The sequence below is a fragment of the Vidua macroura genome, chromosome 10 (assembly GCF_024509145.1).
Source record: "Vidua macroura isolate BioBank_ID:100142 chromosome 10, ASM2450914v1, whole genome shotgun sequence".
Lineage (NCBI taxonomy): Eukaryota > Metazoa > Chordata > Aves > Passeriformes > Viduidae > Vidua > Vidua macroura.
The window spans coordinates 3,534,471-3,553,281 of NC_071580.1; the positions used below are offsets into that span (position 1 = coordinate 3,534,471).

Here is an 18,811-nt window from a genome sequence, read left to right on the forward strand (position 1 = left end):
ACTGCTCTGGGGTTGAATTGTTCAGACCTTTCCTATTTTCCCTCCCTTCCAACCCCTCTTGCCCTTTCCTCCTAAGGAACATGAATGAAAACCCAGATTCCTGTGGCACTGGGAGAGTGCAGCTGGTGACTCGTGTTGGCAGGGAGGAGGTGGCCAGGGAAGGAGCAGGAGGCTGGCAGAAAATGCAAACCTCCTGAACAAACACTCCCTGCCCCTCACCATCCCCTGGGCTGGCACTGCCCGAGCCACCAGGAGCAGTGTCCCTGTCCCCAGTCCCCAGCAGATTGCTCAGACACAGAGTTTGTCCTTTCTCTTGGTGCCTGTGGATGGCTCTGCCGCTCCCAAGGAAAGGGAGAGAGGGTCAGAGGGCAGGAATGCTCGGAAGGACAGAAACGAAGCAGGGATTTCAATTCAAAGCTAATGGATGGGCTTCGGAGGCTGCTATTAGCAGAAATTATCACTGTGTTAATGTACTCCAGGCAGCATTTTTTACAGTTGAATATGGTGTTATTTTCCTAGTTATCCATTCCCTGACAAGTGGTTATAATCAAAGTTGTCTGTGAGCACTATTATCAGAAACTTACTATTATGTGCTGGAGGAAAAAATATCACAGGACGCTGCAGTGCCAGAAACTATTGTAGGTTTTAAAGATCTACTGCAACACCAAGTATTTATTTATGTACTGCTTTTACCTCCTGTGGAACAAAATAATTTTAACTTAATTTTCTTTTCTCCCCCAACTACTTTAGAAAATGCACCTCCCAAAATAAGTCCATAATTATGATTAACAACGCGGGCTAGACCCTCAGTTGCTGTGAATTAGCATTCCCCAATTCCTTGCAGTGGAGCAAAGCCAATTCCTTGCAACAGAGAAAGCTTCCCGTGCCCTTGGCGTGCTGCTTTACATCTCTGAGGGTATTAACAAACCTTCTTTAATGTAGCACTGTACAGAATTTGCTCTGGCTAGAACAAACTTAAAAAAAAAAATAAAAAGAGGATAAATCTGGCATCATGGTCTTAAAAGTCTTTAAAATTATCTCATAAACAAAATGAATTATTTCAATATATTCTGTTGATGAATTAAATCAAGGAAACTGCTACTGCTCTGTCATGTGATTTGGCTTCAGAGAACAACTTTATTTTCTTTTTAATTTTCAGGTTGGGCCATATACTTAATATTACTGTAATTCTGGCACAGCTCAGTGAAGGAAGGAGCTCCAGTGAGACAGCACAGAAAGGAAGTAATTAACAAAAAATGTTTATATCTGTATAGCTGACTACAAAACATGAAGAAAAAAATCCCCTACCATAGGGATTTTGAGGTTTAAGGATATGAACAGGCAATGAAAAAAATCTGCAATTTTCATTTAATAAATCCTCAATAATGATCAGATTCATTTGAGCAGCTGAGTAATCATTTCTGGAAAAATTCTCTGTTTTAGGCAGCTCTGCCATGCTCTCCATTCAGTCAGTGCTGGTGAAAATGATGGTCCAAGGCTAAGATTAGTAAATAAAAATCCAGAATTCCTGAGAATCCACTGATAGACACGTTATATCTGAAACAGGTACTGTCCCTGCAAGTTGTTCTTCCCAGATCTCCCCTCCTCAGCTTCCCCTCTTTTTCATCTTACACCTGGGAATTGAACAAACAGAGTCCAAAAAGGGTTTTGGAACAATCCTAAATCAGGGATACTGTGAAGACAAATGGTAAATGTCTGTTACCCCAGCTGCTAAGTTAATTACTGTAATGGGAAACATCTTGACAGAAGCATTGCATATGGTTATTAGCAATTAACCCACCACTCCAAAAATCACAATTCTGCTAATAACAGAACAGAGCTCAGCCTTCCTAATTACAATCTCTGCACGAAAATTTCTTTATATCAGATTGGACTGTTAAATCCTGTAACTAGCTACAATTTAAAAAGACTGGCAATGGAGATACTGAAAATTAGACAGAAAAATGAAAATAGAACAGGATGGTGTGACACTGACTCAAAGTTTTGGGCAACACTCGTTCATGCTTGGGGATACACAACAACTGTCACAGCCTGTTTGTAGGAAATTACACATCAAAATTAAAATGCTAATGAATGGGGAAATACGCTTTAAAGTGGAGAGGATAGGATGGAACATTGTGAGAAATACCAAATCTTTTACAGAATTCGTGATCTGGACAGTGTTGTAAATAATGTGCTGGATTTGGATTGCACTGGAATCTGACAGAATAATTTTCTGATCAACAGGAGAGGAGAATAATGCAATTTCCATCCCTTAGAAAGTCCTTCAGTACTATATGGAGGGCACGAGCTGTTTTTTTTTTCCCTAACCACTTGTACTCTAGGCAACTGCATCCCATTATAACTGCACAAAGCCACCAAGGGGAATTGGCACTTCACCTGCTCAGTTCAAAAGCTGGTTTAGCTGAGCAAGATGCAATTTAATTTACTCCTTTCCCCTCCCAGGAGGGGAGCTCTGGTCAACATGTCCAGTGGCTGCTTTGGCAGTGGCCAGGGTGTTGTTTGTAGATGCTGAGGTCAAAGGGGCAGAACTTAGAGCAAATAAATTTCAGGACAGCAGGAAGGTGCCTGGTTGGTCACAGCAAGGTTGTGGAATATAAAGAAGTCACTAATGCTGCTCCCAGTGCCCCTTTCCCCAGAGGCCAGTGTAAGAACTGGAATAAATGAGTCAGCTTCTACCTCTGTGTCGGGTCTGAAGGTTTAACTGGCTTGGGATCCCAGCAGATCAATTATCTCAGGAGGCTTTGAAACTCCTTCCACCAATGCTGCAACTCTACCCATGGGAATCATCCCATTAAAGTCAACAGCTCTGCAGGATATTCTCAAATAAAGCACAGCAGAGGAGAACACATTACATTTGTAGGGAGAACACATTGCACTGACTGGGTTGGCTTTGGAGTTCAGGACAATGTCAAGGTCACAGCAGCTAAAGCCTCCTGCCCAGAAAGCAGGGATTTTTCACTCCAGAGTTTGGCTGCAGCTGCATTTTGCTGGGTGGCCCCCAGGCAAAGGTCTCATCTATTAAGTGGCCTTCCCTCTGCATTTCAGTACCTCCCAGTTTGCATGTTGCTGGTCCATTATTCTTAACAACTGGGTATAATAAATGTTGTGCACAATTTGTAATGATCACGTACAGCTTTGAAGAACAACGTTGAATAGTTTAAGTTCCTTAAGATGGAAAAAATTGAAGTATTTTTTTAAAGACTAATTTACCTCTTCTGGAAAAATCCCCAACAACTGAGGAATGAGATCTTTTGCTATTTTGCCATGGTGCGATCCTGAAAATAATCCAGGTTGGGATGACATCACAGGACATAATGAACACTCAGCCTTGACATAATGAACGTCTATTATTTTATGAAGAAAGATTTTCTGGGGTTTAAGAAATAAAATTATTAAAAACTATGTGCTCTGTGGGAGGTAATGAGATTAGCTCAACACAAGGTCCTGTGGAGTTAAAACTACTCCAGACACAAGAAAGACTCAGCCATTCATTTGAAATTTCAGGGTACAATTATTATACTCTAAGGCCAGATAACAGCTGTATTTTCTTCCCCATGAAAAAGAAATCAGTTGATAAAATCTCCAAGGGATCATGTCCATGCAAGTTTCAAAGCAATGAATAATATAAAACCAGTTTTCTTGTTATGAATGGTAAATGTTTACCTACTTCAGCAAAGGCCTTGGAAAATAAAAACCATACAGGAAACCACTTGTAAAGTGTGTGGAAAATGAGAAGTGGGTGTATCGTGTTACAGGGCTGAAAGGGAGACAAATGAATGCTCTGTAAAACAGAGGCTGACTCCTGGCTGGTGAGGATGCTGGTGCACCCATCCAGCTGTGTCTGTCACAAATTTGTGCAGGAGCCACCTTAGAGCAAGGGGACACCAAGCCACTCCATCGGAGTGGAAAGGAATCACGGATTTTAGCACCGGCTGGCTCGGGGCCCATCTGCTGTTCACAGCCCAGTGCCTGGTTAGTCACAGCTCTCTGGAGAGAGGGAAACCGTGCTGTAATGGACCCGGGGCCCTGCATTAGATCATAAAACGCTTAAGGTGTGTTTTTCTCATTTTTTTATTTGCTACTATGCACAGTTCCCTTTCCAGGTCAGTTGGTCTCCCTTCTCTGAGCAGTAAAGGGGAAAGAGTTGTGTTTTGACAGCAGTAAAGGTCTGGAGAGATCATAAAGATCAGAGGATGGTCTAGAGGACGGCAGGCAGCCCTGGGATTTAAAAGCCACTCCTCAGTTTCCAGTTTTATGTTCTTGCTGTCACTAACTCTCAGCAGTAGCGGTGTTATCCCTCCCTCAAGATGTTAAACGCGTTTATTTTCACGGTTTCAGAAGTGCTCAGATACGACTGCACTGGGCATCCTGTACAGAACAAAGAAGGACCCGAGGAAATAAAGAGCAGCCAAGACCCGTGTCTGCCAGCGCAGCATGAACGCTCCTGGCACCCCGGCAGCGCAGGGAGAGCGGGGCGGCTGGAGGCTGCACATCCCTGCGCTCGGACACGGAGAACACCCCCTGCCTCTCTCCCCCGCTCATCGCTCCCCCGGAGCTGCTCCCCGCGGGGATGCGGAGCAGGGGATGCGGAGCAGGGGATGCTCCCTTTGCAGGAGGAACACAGCGGCGCTCCCGAGGGGAGCTCCCGGGACGCGGCGCTCCGCGCTCCGCGCTGCGGGGCGGGCTCGGCGGGCGGGGATGGGGCCGGGCCGGGGCCGCCCCGCCAGTGGCGCGGCTGTGCCGCCGCTTTAAATGATTTGGGGGCCGGGGCTGCTGCTCCTGCTGCCGCTGCTGCTGCGGGTGTTGCTGCTGCTCCATCCTCCCTCCCCGGCAGCGCCATGCGAGCCGGGCCGGCGCTGCTGGCCGTGCTGCTGGGCTGCGCTCTGGCCGCGGAGCCGCGGCTGCAGCGGGGCATGTGAGTGTGCGGGGCTCGGCCGGGACACGCCGCCTGTGGCCCTGCGGGGAGGGTCCGGCTCCCCTCGGCTCCCCGGGGCGGCGGGGAAAGTTTGGGTGGGTGCGCCGTAACTCCGCGCCGGTGCCGGCCCGCGGAGTTCTCCTGGATGGGATTGCGGGGCTCCCGCAAGGAGGGAGGGCTGGGCTGGGCTTGGCGGGAGGTGAAGGCAGCTCTGGGGCTGCTCCTGCCTTCGCCATCAACCTGGGGAGGGCAGGAGGACAAAGATCGGGGGTGCCAGCTGGGGATGCTGCGGGAAGGGCAGGGATGGAGCGGGGAGCATCCGCCCGCGGCCCGGAGCGCACAAAGAGCTCGGGGCCGCACGTGTGCGGCTGCCGCGGCGCCGGGGAACTTTCTCCGAGGGGTTCTGCACGGCATGAGCCACAAATGCCCTTTGTTGTGAATGCGGTGGAAGGTTTGCGTCCGGAGGTAGCTCTCTGGTCAGTTTCTAGAAGAGAGTCGCTGGCCGCATGCACGAGATCTGTGGTTGAAGTTTTTGCGTGTTGAAATTGAATGTTGCTGGAAACTGTTTGCTGTGTACCTTTGCTTTTCCTTGTGTACCTTTCTCGTCTTGCGTTTTAAGGAATGTTGTGCCCCCCGTCAAAGCAACCTGACAACAGCCTTTTCAAATATCTCTGTATACCCGAATTTCTAACCTCTCTTATCGTCCTGGGTTTTATCTTCATCAACTTCATCCCTCTCTTTCATAATTAATGTGTTCTATTTGCTTGCAGTTTAGTTCTTTATTCTGTCTGAAAATTGAGATTTCCAAGCCTATTGCTCACTGGCTTTCTATGCAATACATATTTACACGGCATTTACCAGAAGTGCTTTTAAGGATGGTTTATATTACTCCATTTTGCTGGAGCTCAAAGTATCCATCACAGTGCTTAGAGAAGTTAAGCTCATTCTGTGGTGAAACATTTTCCTTTGTTAAAAGTGCTCTGTGTTTCTTTCAGGCATGCTTTGTGCTCTCTTTCTGAGCAATTACTCTATCAGGAGGAGGAATAGCATTGGCCTACATTAATCTGTTTGCATCTGACATCAGTAATAAGTATGATTCTGCACTTTTGAAGCTGGAGGTGCTGTTAACAGTGAATTGCCTCCAAACAATTTTTGTTTGCTTTTACCTTTTTAAAGATTGTGTCACAGAAAGAGCAGAGGAACCATTCCCCTCTGGAAGTGATGCTGTGTGAGGATGTTGCTGCTGGGCTGGAGTCACTGGGAGCAGCAGTGCACTGGCAGCCAGCAGCAATCAGGAACAGCCACCCAAACCCCCAGACCTGTGTCAGAGCCTTGAGTGCTTTTCCCAAGAGTCATATTCCTGAAATTACTGCCATTCTTCCTGCTTTTCCCAAGCTGGGGCAAGTCTAAGTATTGTTCCAAACTTTCTTGCTGTTTAGGGACTTTACCTTTGGTGTAAGCAGAAATGCAAGATGTCACCACCCTTTAGGAGTGAGTCTTTCACCCAGAAACAATGACATGTCCAGGAGGATTTTTTTAATGAATCACCTTTTCCTGACAATTCTGGTTTGTTCTTTTCATGTTGGTCATCTGCAGGCAATGGAATCAGAACAGCAAATGCATCCCTTGGAACACACCGTGCTGAGTGTGTTCTTCACTGTTGTTTTGATTGAGATCTTATGTGGCTGAGGCTATACAGGATATTCTTCATAATTGTTTTTGTTCTGTTGCTAACTTGAGCATTTGCTCCTAGCTAGAAATGGGAGGGATCTGTGTGGATGTTGGTGCTCTGCTTCCAAGCCCCCTGAGGAGATTTAATGTAGAACAGATTAGAGAATGATGAGATATTTCTATCAACTGCTTTTCCATACAATTAGCCCTTGATGATCCTCTAACAGAACTTCAGAGAACTCTGGAATGACCAGAGAACACATATGCCATTTTCATTGTAAAGCATATTTGGGCCTTTAAATGAGGAATTAACCATGTCTCATGATAAAAAGCACATTTTTAACACTTCATAGTGAGTTCTCTAGCCCAAAACTGGGGTGTGTAAGACAGAGTAAGTGTGGTGTGTGGTTATCTAGCATTGGGCTTCACAGAAATCAGGAGGTAGTTGTGGGACAGTGCAGAAATGGGAACTAAAAGAGGACTTGAGCTGCTGTCAGAAGTGGTAAATCCTCTCCTAGACAAACATTCCCCTGGGAGCTGGAGCAGTACAGATGTCTGCTCGTAGTTAGGGTATAGGACAGAGCAGAGGCAGTGGAGTTATGAGGTATGTGCTGGGAACCCCCTTTGTGCAATAAATATCAGAGTCAGACTGGGACAGGGCTCAAGAATGGATTCTTCTGTTCCCAGGTGAGGTGGGTGAGGACTTCTTTGCAAAAGGCAGGAGATGAGTTTTGTTCCTGTCAGCATTAAGCCCCTTGGCTTTGCAGGTCCAGGATGACATCTGAAGGGGCTGCTTTGCTTTTAGAGGGTCCAGTCTCAATCTTGTAATAAAACTATTTTGCTTAGGGTTTTTCTTTACTGCTCACATGTTGTATCTGCATATTTTCACTTTATCCACGACCAATCTGGTCGCATTCCAAGGAACACCTGGATGTAGAGCTGGATTCCTGGCTGAGTTACTGTTTTCCAGCTTCTTCAATTCTTTGGGGCACTATAGGCTTTCTTGTGCTCCTCCTGATAAATCACGTTCCCAAAAGCAAAATCTAGCATCCACATGTAACCTGCATTTGCAAACCTTGAGTAAACCTGGCCCTTCAGCTGTTCCAGCTGTTGGGTGCAATGACACAGGGCTGGTTTTGCACCACTGCAAACAGATGTGGCGGTGGACACTACCTTCGAGTGACATAAATTAAAATCCCTTTTAAGGCATAATTAAAAAAGGCAAAGTCCACTTTTTTTTTTTGATGGAATGCATTTCAAGAATTAACTGCTGTTGTGCAAAGCGTTTCCATATGAGGAGATGCCTCTGAATTGTGATTGTTACAGCAGAACAAATTGCATGTCAATTTGGATATTTGGAATGGAGCGCAGAAAACAAAACGAGAAATGCTTCCATAAAGTATACGGAGATACAACTTAAACTTGGAGCCTGGAATTATGTTATAATACCGTCCAAATGATGTGAAAAGGAGATTGTGTAAACATTTCTTGGTGAGAAATTGTCTCAATGTATTGGCTGTTTAGCCAATATACTTTATTTTCACCTCCAGTGATGTCAATTTGCAGGTGTGAGGAAAGCATGTCTTCCTAGCATTAAATAAGGGCTAAAAGTATGTTTACTTTCTTGAGGTGAACTGAATAATATAGTGGAATCTCCTTCCACTTCTTTGAATGGTTGTCTTACACTTGGAGGTTTTGTAGTTAAAAAAATTTGCAAGTTTTTGTAGTGAAAATAAGGACCTGGTTTGCTAGTGGTGTATTCAAATTTGTACCATAGTTTAATTTTGTATTAAATTTGTACATCAAGTGGGATTAAGAATTTCTCTTTAAACCTTGGTTGAAGTGATGCTGGCAACTGAGAGTCATTGACAAATTTTGCTTTAGGCTACTGAATTTTGTTTTCAGCTGAAACCTCAAGCCCTTCTTCCCATTCCTGTCTGCTCAGACTCCACGGGGTTGCAGCAAACCCTCACTCCTCCTGAGCAGCAGCCACTCCAGCCTTTGAGGCTTGGATAATGGGATTTTAGTAAGCATGGTTTAAATGCCTTGGCACAAAATTCCTGGTGGTTTCATCCCCTCATTTCCCCAATCCTTGAATTTGCAGCTGAAGGCTGAGATGTTTCTGATCTTTGTGAGTGTGAACATCACACTGAACAAAACTACTCTTTTTAGCCCGTGCACTACAGGATGTTGCCAGCAGATAGAGCTCATGCTGGTCAGCACTACAGCACAGAATCCCATTTCTCAAGACTTTGCACTTCAGGCTTCTGTTTCACAGTTCCTAGAGGAATATTAATTTTGAATTTAGTCTTTTAACAGATGGCAAAGTGCTCTTTTCCTCTTTTTCTGCCCCAGTATATTCACTGTCAGGAGACTTAAAGATAATGAATGAGCGTCGTGGTGGTACTGTACTTTTCCTGATTTATGACATTTTCCTGCTCTTCAGGAGAAAAATGGGATCAAGACTTTCTCCTAAACACTGAAATAAGTGTAAGACAGGATAATAAAATCTGATAGCCTGAAGTTGTTATATTTATCAAAGATGAACTTGAACTGTAACTCTTTTCCAGTTTTAGAAATTCCTGGGTTTGTATCAGAGACATCATAAAATGGTTCTAAATCTCCCAAGAGGTTTAGAAATTTCCTGCTCTTAATCACAGTAGCTTACAAGTACTGTATGATTCTTAAATCTGCACATTTAAGGCAAGAACGTGGAGGGAAACACCCCTTTACTATTAATGGGATTTGACTTCTCACATTACTCTCAAAAAATACACTCTAAGAGGAAAAAGCTTGTCAGGTTTCTTTAGGTGTAACTGTTATGGAATGTTGCTATAGTTTAGTTATTTATGCAATAGTTTAATGTGCTTGAAATGTGTTTTTGCAGTATTTCTTGGGAAAAATTGCCTGGTTTTTGCTTTGTCTTTCCTTCTGCATTGTTTATATCCAGCATTGCCTGTTTTTCCTAGTTGTAGTCATGCCATGATCTAGGTATGACAGACTGTGGAATATCTTTAATAAATTTGAAGAAACCCCCCTGGTGAGGAGGGATGAGATTATCTGTGGTGGCAGACCTGGTCTCGAGGTGACTTTTTAGCAGGACTTTGATGGAAGTGACACTTTGGCTCCCAGAGGGTTAACAGCCCATATTGCAGACTTGTGTTATTCACCAATTAAATACCTTCTCTCTTTGAACACAGTTAATAGATTTCCTTCCTCTGAAATTCAAGCCTGTTATTGCTTACATTCCCTCTCAAATCTATTGCTTTTAATTTATTTCTGAGCAGAAAGAAATTTCCTTTCATTACTGCGAAATCAAAGCATTTTAAAATGATGTACTGAACATATGCAGTTTGTGCTTTGGATTCCAGTTTCTAGCCTTGCTTTAAAACTAATCATTAATTGTTCCGGAGGGGAACTTGATATTTCTGCCTTTGGTGTGAGATGATGTGGGCTGTGATGTGTGCTCTGAGCTCCATTTCAGTGCCTTGGACCTGTGGATGAATATTTGTGTGTGGAAAGGGGAATGTTGCTCAAGTCAGAGTGCTGACACTTGCTTTTGTGTTCTGTAGTAGGAACACCTTGCTGTCTTCCCTTTGCAAGTCAGAGAAGACCTTGGCACAAAATCTTGTTTAGAAAAGAATGCCAAGCCCAGACCATGTTTTTATGTACATGACCTAATTCAATATTGAAAATTTAGCGTAATGTCTCAGGATGTGCCTGAGAAGAGGCTTTATAGGGTGCTCTGTACTGTTTTTTTAATAAAGAAATCCCCATAAATTATGAAACAATTGGGTATTTTGGGCCTGGTCTTCTCAGGTTGGAATATTCCTCTATAGGAAATGAGTTTTTATACACATCAACCCTCAGGAGACTCCTCAGTGGTTGCCCTTTTGTTTGTAATTGCTGGTGCTCTCCCTGCCTGACCAGTGCACCGTCAATGGTGAAGAATACAGCTGTATAAACTCCTCTCATTGTTATATTGCTTATATCTTATAATTGTGAGTCAAAGCCTGTCCATCTCTCTCTCTAGAGTAACACGAGGAACTGTGGGTTATTTAGAACCTCAGCAAAAGTTTCTTAATCCAAAACATAAATTGAGATTTTTTTCCCCCTCTTCTACGTTGCCACTGCTGAACACTAATCCACTAATGCATGTTAGTTTTTCTGTGCTTAAAATTAATTAAATATTTAGCTTAACCAAGTTTTCTTACTGCTAAAGCAAACAAACGAAAACCCCAAACCAAACAAAACCCCTCAAAAATGGACATTGGTAACACTGGTATCAAGCTAAAAAGACTTGGAATATTTTAACACCTAAAATGTTGGCATGTTGGGATTTTTCTTAGCTATATTGCATACTTTACATGTAATCATATTTGTTTCAGTTTGACTGGAAGTTATATATTTTAAGTTATTTTAAAAGTAAGCTTTAAAAAAAGTTCTGCCTTGAAACTGCTAAAATCTGGCAGACACCAAAAAAGCAGTTAACAATTCCTAGATATGGTTGCTGAAATAGAACTGAGGATTTCAGTGCCTTCTAACTCATTTAATTGTCAAACAGTGTGGCACTTGCTGTAAACCAGAGTGAGCTTTCTCTCCTTATGACAAAGTGGTGTGACACTTGGAATGATTTTTATGTTAATATTTTAACATCAGGTCCCTTTGTGCCTTCCTGCTGGAGGAAGCTCAGGTGTGTGCACCTGGCAGATTTACTGGGAGTTTACTGGAGTGTTACACACCCCTCTGCAGGGGAGTGATAATGGCAGTGGGTGTAGTTAATGTGCAATTACACCTAGAGCTTTCCTCCCTGATTTCACGCTTTTACATCCTCAATTTAGCCTGGATTTTGGACCCTTATCTGCTTTGTCTTAGCAATGAATTCATCCCAACTATTTCTTAGCCTCTTTTATGTGATAGCCCATACAGTTTTCTAATTAAGAGAGAGATCCTTGGTCACTAGTCCTTAAATTTTGTAAAGCTGAGTGTTCATGCTGCTTGGTTTGCAGGCCTGGTCACTGGTGCTCTCCTGGATGTAGTAGACAGAATTATAAAACTGGATGTTGCTGGGGATTGCATCTACATGACACTAAAGGAAAAAAAAAATAAATCGCTCCCTGATTTCAAAATGAAAAAAAAAAAAAAAAAACCACCAAAAAAACCTGGTGGCTCGGCCAGTCATGGTTAAATGATCTGGATGTGCATGTTTATCTTCTGCTTTTCTTGCCAACCAAAATAGATTATTCTGTCCTGGGGGAGGGAGGAGGATGGTTAAGTGGAAGGTAAACGACAGGCGCTGCACTTTGATAGCGGCAAGAACTAAAATTCTTATTGTTGTTATAATAGCTGAGTGTGTAATTAATCATCTCCTATTGATTTGCTCTTCATCTAGATGCAGGGCACAAAGGCTGAAGGAACTCTCATGTTATTTAGCTGCTCCATCTAATCAGAGGGAGGATGTGAGTAAGACACAGCAGTGCATTAGTAACCTGTGGGATGGGGGAGCCTTGTGTGGTGGACCTTCATCCACAGAGCCAGAGAGCAGCAGTGATAATGAGACCTAATCTAAATGAGCTTGGTGCTTACAATCCCTGTCCCACAGGGGCTGTGAACATCACAAATATTGATACAGGATCAGGAGAGAGCAGGGATTGATTAGTGGTCAAGGGAGCAGGATGTCCTAATTGTCTCTGGTAGTGCTGATTAATTTGATCAGGGAAATGAGCCTTAAAATAGATTAAGGGTAGAAAGGGGAGCTTGGCAGTTTGAAAAAATAAAAGCCTTTTCTGTCATTCTGGCCTTTGTGAATTATTAAGCAATATGTATCTAGAGACAAAATTTATGTATATAAGCAAATATATGTAACTTGTTCTTTAGACCTCTTGGTTCTGTGGTCTATTTCCCGATCTGACTTTTCTTTTCCTGTGTTCAAATAAAATTTGGTTTTTTCTCATTTCCAATTGAGATCATATAGATTAAAAACTTTGAATCAAAAATCTCTTTTGCATACAACATCATGTTGCTGGCTGTTTCTCCTCTACAGTGCCACGTGTTTCTGAAAGTTTCCACCTTGTCTTTCTAGAGATCTTTTTTTTTATAAGACAACGGTGATGTTGGAGGTGTGAGGGGATTCAGACAGTTAACCTGAAAAGCTTCTAACCAAATCCTTTGTAGCAGTGTACAGCTATTTTCAGATCAACATCAGTGTATCTCTAGCACAAAACCAGATATCATCACAGCAGTGGAGAATTTAGCCCTGACTGTAATCTTGGCTCCCTTAAGAAAACTCTTATTTGATCTTTTCAAACTAAAACTGAGTAAGCAGACTGTGGCTTTCTAAACTTTTAATAACAGCGTAAAGGGAAGGAGCAGCAACCAATTAGTGTTTTGAAAATACAGGATTCCAGCAAGTCGCTCCTCATGACAGGTTTCATCTATTGACTGATTTATGGGAAGATCAATAGTGTTCAGGCTGCAAATTCGTCAGCTGAGGCAATGCAGGCTGCAACATCTCATTTTTAGGGAGATGTTAACAGCTGTCTGACTTAGTGTAGAAGGTGGTGTCATTCAGGGAGTCTCTGTGGAAAGACCTGAAATCGGACAGCCGGATTTGTATTCGTTAATGTTTTGATTTAAAGTTTGTGCTGTTGAAAGAAATCTTTAGGGGTATCTTGATGTGTGTTTACTCTCTCACTACTGTTAAATCTGCCTACCTTCAGCTTCTTGCATTGAGCTGGGGAAAAGCAGATGGGTAGAATGGGAGATTTACTTTGGCATTCCAGGTGTTGGGCAGAAAAGGAAAATATCCCTGTCTCAGAGATATGATGGACCTTTATGAATGGAAGGGTCCAAGGCCAGGTTGGACAGGGCTTGGAGCAGCCTGGGATAGTGGAAGGTGTCCCTGCCCATGGCAGGGGGTTGGAACTAAGTGATCTTTAAGGTCCTTTCCAACTCAAACCATTCTGTGATTTTTTGTGGTAGGTCTATTCCTTTTCTTTTTAAAATTCCTAACAGAGGAAGGAATTACATCCCGCCTGGAGATGCTTTTCATTTTCTCTGAACTTTTCCCGTTGTGCAGTGGTTCACAGGCACCACAGCCATATGATTAGCCCAGGCTGTTCTTGCTCCTTGTTGGTCTAATTATCTGTTCATTAGAATCTCAAGTCTTGAGCTGGAAGTGTGTAGGGTGTCTTTGTTTAAAGGGCAGTCTCCTAATGCAAATATTAAGAGAGCTTTCTGCCTTGCCTGAGTCAGACTGACAAGCTAATAATAGCCTTGGTGTTAGCCTTGGCTAGCACAGAGCACCAGTGCAAAAAGGGTTTAAAGGGACTGCTGTATCAATCAAATCGTGGCCCATAATATGCCTTCGAGTCTTTTGCTTGTTTTAACACTTAAACTCTCGTTAAGAAACATCTTCTGAATGCAAAGGGCACGGCACTAAAGTAGGAGCTGTTCTCTAATACACTGCTGCATCCACTTGGGGCTTCAGCTTAGTCCTGGATGGCTTCTAATGAGCAGAGTCCCACAGTGCTGAACTGTACCTTCACTAGCTGTAGCCTTGTTCCAGGAGCTGCTCTGAGGTTTAGAGGCATCAAGTGAGTCAGGTGGCTCAAGAACTGCCGTGTTGACTGTGTGTGTGGGGAGCTGTGAGGATGCTGAATTGTTGGAGAGGGCATGTTTGATTCCCAGCTTTGCCAGCACAGGATTACATGTTATGCAATTGCTGCAATTTAATTATAGTGTTTCAGCAGTTTTGATATCTGCCTTTAAATTATCCCAAGGGCATCAAGGAGGAATGGCTTACTTTGAATAAATCTTCATGAACATATGACTCTGCTGCTGGCTTGTTTTGTTCTGCGAGCGTCATTTTTTCCCACTAACCATATCCTAGAAGTCAATACTGCTATTCCTGGAAACATGGCAATATCACATGAGGAGGAACTTGTGGGATGGGCTCAGTGTGTCATTACAACAATTGTCAGCTCCTCTCTTTTATTTATGGAAGAGCGATGCATATGAATGTACCTTTATCTGGAAAGTTTTAGGCAATTCTAATAAAAGGAGATATGCATGAATTATCAGAACATGATGTTCTATTCACTGGAGGGAGAGTCATTTTAAAAAGCCTGCTAAGTGAGGCATGGTTGCTAAGTAAGGCAAGGGTTTTATTAGACCCACTGACGTAATGGAAAGGAGGAAAAACAGGCAAGATTTTGGGCACACAAAGATCTTGGGATGGGAAACAAATGGCAGACTTTGTGCTAAGAATGGCTTGGGAACAATGGTTCTCAACTTCAGCTAAATATGTTAAATGGGGAGGTGGTTCTGGAGGGAAGGGGTGGCTGGGACACATGGGAAGGATTGCTAAATACTGGAGATGACATTAGGAATGTGGGGGAAGGCTGGTTGCTTGAGGAATTTAAGGCAATCTGAAACTGGGCTGTGACCATCTCCTGTTCTGCTCTGAGGTGTTGGCACCCAGGGCAGACCTGAGGACTGGGAAATACGGAGCAATACTGAGTGCAGGCTGGGCAGCAGAGGAGGAGGAAGAACATGGAGGGATGTCCACTGGCAGTGTGGTTTAGGATGATGCAGATGGTTGCTCTAATTGCTCTAAGGCCTAGGAGAACCAGGTATTTTAGCTCAGGAAAGTAACTTCTGCCAAGGTCAGGTGTTCCAGTACAAATGGATTCTTTACCTTTTTTCCCATGGTGTTACAGGACAGCCAGAGCTTACAGCTGTGGGCTTTCTTCTCCTGTCTTCCTTTACATGGGCTGCCTGAATTCCTGAGGGCTGTTTGGATTGTGCTTAAATCTGCTCTGTTCCTCCTCCTGGAGTGTCCTTGTTGGGCAAAGAGATGGTGTCCCAGGTGTTCCCTTGGCAGCTGTGGTGGCTTTGGGAGACCTGCCTGGATGTGCCATTCTCCATGGGGTGATGACAGCGTTCTGCGCAGCACTGGGACTATTGTCCAGTCAAATCCTGTGGGATTTGATCCAGGCAGGGCTTCTTCCGAGTGTTCAGCTCAGCAGGAAAATTGATCATCATTACAGCGTTTTCTTGTTCTGGGCAGGCTTAATTTAATGATATTTGTAAACCACTTGAAGACCTGTGGATGAAAGATGTTCTCTCGTTAGCAAGGCTACCTTGTGTGGTGTTCAGGCTTCATAGGAGTTAAAAAACACCATAAATCCTGAGTGAGATATTAACAATATCCAGTGTAAGTGATGATGACCAACTGCCAGGCAGCTCTTGGGCTAGAGCTGCTCTCTTATTAGTGCCACCCCCAGGTTTTCTAGCACAGGGTCATGTTCCTACATGTGACAGAGGAAACAAGTGTGACAGGGTGTTACTTGGTCACCCTCTAGCTTGGAGAGGGCTCAGGCTGAAATTTGGGGCAGGACTTGTCTGCTGAATGGTGTTCTTGCCAGGGTGGGTATAGAAGGTCCCTGTTCCCCACCGTGTTTGAGTTATTGAGGCTTGTGCTGGCAAAGCCTCACCAGGCTGTCCTGGGGAATTGGTGATTAAATTATTGCACTAACGATCTATAAACTACTCAAAAAAAAAAAAAAAAAAATCAGTGAGTTAATTTCATTCGTGTCACAACAGGTTCCTGCCTTCAAAGATGACAAAACCCCTCATTCTTTACGGTTTTATTTAGACCCTGAATGTTTGATGCCGTTGCTTTCCGTTGTGCAGAATTTCCTGATTTATGCCAGGGCAAGGAAATTGGGATAAGGCAGACAAAATCTCTGCAAAACCATCAGCATGTAACCTTTTTTTTGACCCTCCATACCTCCTGCGAGCCTGCTATTTTTGTAACTCTGGCTAGGTAGCAGGATGAAGATTACATATCATCCTCCAAAGCAGCGCTTTTATTTTGGTCTGGTTATTTTAGGAATAATCAGCAGAGAACAAGGATACTTCCTCTTACCAATTTTGTGTGTTTCCCTGAGGAGACTGATAGTGAGGGGGGCTCTTACAGAATATACAATTTCCCTAGCAATAGTTTAGATAAATCTTATCTGCCCTTGAATCTGTGGTAAATCCTTCACTGACTTGTGTGGAGCATGAATTTCAGTGCATTGCTCACATGCTGCCTTCTAAGGCTTGGAGCTGCAGTGTGTTCCAACACCAGTGAAAATTCTGGTTCAAACCGTTGCACACAGCAGAGTTTCATGTGTGTTTCTCTAGATGTCTAAATTTGGTGCTAGAAATAAAAATTATCTTTTTCCTTCTCCCCCACCCAGGCCCAATGTGTGCCCAGTGCTGGAGCTGGCTCTGGTGGGACACCAGGAGCCCTGTGTTCAGTCCTTCAGTCGGATGGTCAGGATGTGGAAGCAAGGCTGCACAAAGAGGAGGTGGTGTGTGAGCTATGAGAGAAGGTAATAGATTATCTATTGTTAGAAATGGGTTTTGTTGCTAATCTTTGTGCAACTTCTTTCACTTTTTTTTTTTTTTTTTGTGAGAGAAGTTGTCAACTGTTTCATCTGAAATGTGTGGTTATGGGCATAGTGTCCTCCTGAGATTTGACTTGAAATCTGTTATTACTGAGTAGAAAATATGACTTTTTAATGTGTTCTGGGTTGCTCATGAGCTTTGTGACTGGCTTTAGATTCAGAATTTTACACTATCAGAAAGTGTTCCTGTCTTGTTCCTGTTCAGGTGAAGCCCAGCTGTCAAGTCATTGACTTTGAAAAATTGAATTTCTTTCTGTTTCTGTCACATGCTTAGAACTGATGGGAGATCTGACTCCCCCAACAGCTAAACCCAAAACTGATTAAAAAAAAAATAAAATATACTCACCTTTGACTAGCCTGAATACAAATTCTTCAAAATAATGTGTGGACATAGCATATCAGAGCTATTGGGTGTTATCAGGATGCAGTTTGCTGTATTTGCTTCGTTTGTAACGAGAGCTCCTGGTGGAGGCTGAAAAAGAAGTCTCATAAATATGACATATGAGTACAGTGAGCTGCTGGTGAGGTGGGAGTGAGTGGAATGGGAGTTGTGATTGCTCTCTTAACCCTCCTTTCCCCACAGGTCTGGCTACTACACGGTTTACAAGCAGGTGTACAGGATGGAGCAGCAGACCGTCTATAAGTGCTGCCCCGGCTGGGCCCAGCAGGACAATGAACCCGGCTGCCTGCACTGTGAGTTGGGACAAAACTGTGACAGACCACGAGGTGACATCCTCAGGCCTTGCCTTCCTACTGAATGCCCACTTCTAGATACAAGGATTTTGTTTCTTGTGGTTTGTAACGGGCATTTCCGCAGTGATGGGGGAGAAAATGTCCTTTAAAAATAAAAAAGCGCTCCTGTAAAAGCAGCAAATGGCTCCAATTTTAATCCACACAATTTAGATTAACAGTGTAAACTCTAATTGGAGCTGTTGCAGCATTTTTGTGCCAGCCTGGCTTTGACAGGCCAACCAAATTTATTGCTGTTACCCAAATTATGCAGAGAAATCTGCTGTGAGGCACTTGTTTCTTGGGTGTAGCACTCGCAGTGGAGTCTGACTGGTTTTGGCACTTTCCCTTCTGCTGGTGCCATTGAGGCAGTTTTATTTCTACCCTGTGGTTCTCCATCTGATGAAAACCCATTTCTATCATTAATTTCTAATCATGATTGGATGTTTTCCTAAAAGATGGAATTTAATTTAAAAGTTAAGGCAGAACTTCAGCCACTGTTAACAAGACATCCGTAGAAGATGGCAACCTACTCAGTGTTTAGTTTTGTTACTGCTTAGTCAGTAATTGTGTTTTCTGTATGAAAGTTAGCATCTGTTCTTATTTATTTTTTAGTCTTCATACCAACTTCAGGGCTGCATTCACAGAGCTTGCTTTTATGGCTGTCTCTTTGTAGTTAAAAAACAAAAACAAGCCTGAGAGGTATTCCTGTTAGTTTCAGCCCGAATCTACATATTTAGTGTGCACCTGTTTAGTTGTAAGAAGTCAAAAATATGTTTACAATCTGTGTTTTAATCTCTGGTGTAAAGTTTAAGGTATGTGAGCACCAGTGGCAAAATGAAATTTTCTTCCTGAAAGAGCAGTGGAGACTTGCTTTGAATTCTTTAAGGCACCAAAGTGGCTGAATTACTCTTTTCTATTTGATTCTCTTTGCAAGTTTGGCTCAAGCATGTGGAATTTAAGTTGTAAATAAAACTGTTCTGTGTTAGAGGAAGGGAAGAATTGTAATTCCCCT

General features: G+C 43.2%; 1 protein-coding gene across 1 annotated transcript in view; it reads left to right on the forward strand.

Annotated features, from left to right (window-relative positions):
• The first annotated feature begins 4,862 nt into the window (after positions 1–4,862).
• The window catches only part of LOC128812107 (multiple epidermal growth factor-like domains protein 6), a 188,560-nt gene continuing 174,611 nt past the window's right edge, over positions 4,863–18,811 (forward strand). Inside the window, exons 1-3 of the mRNA XM_053986317.1 lie at positions 4,863–4,939; positions 16,858–16,992; positions 17,651–17,760. Coding sequence (XP_053842292.1) covers positions 4,863–4,939; positions 16,858–16,992; positions 17,651–17,760 — 322 coding nt within the window. The remainder of the gene's footprint in view (positions 4,940–16,857; positions 16,993–17,650; positions 17,761–18,811) is intronic.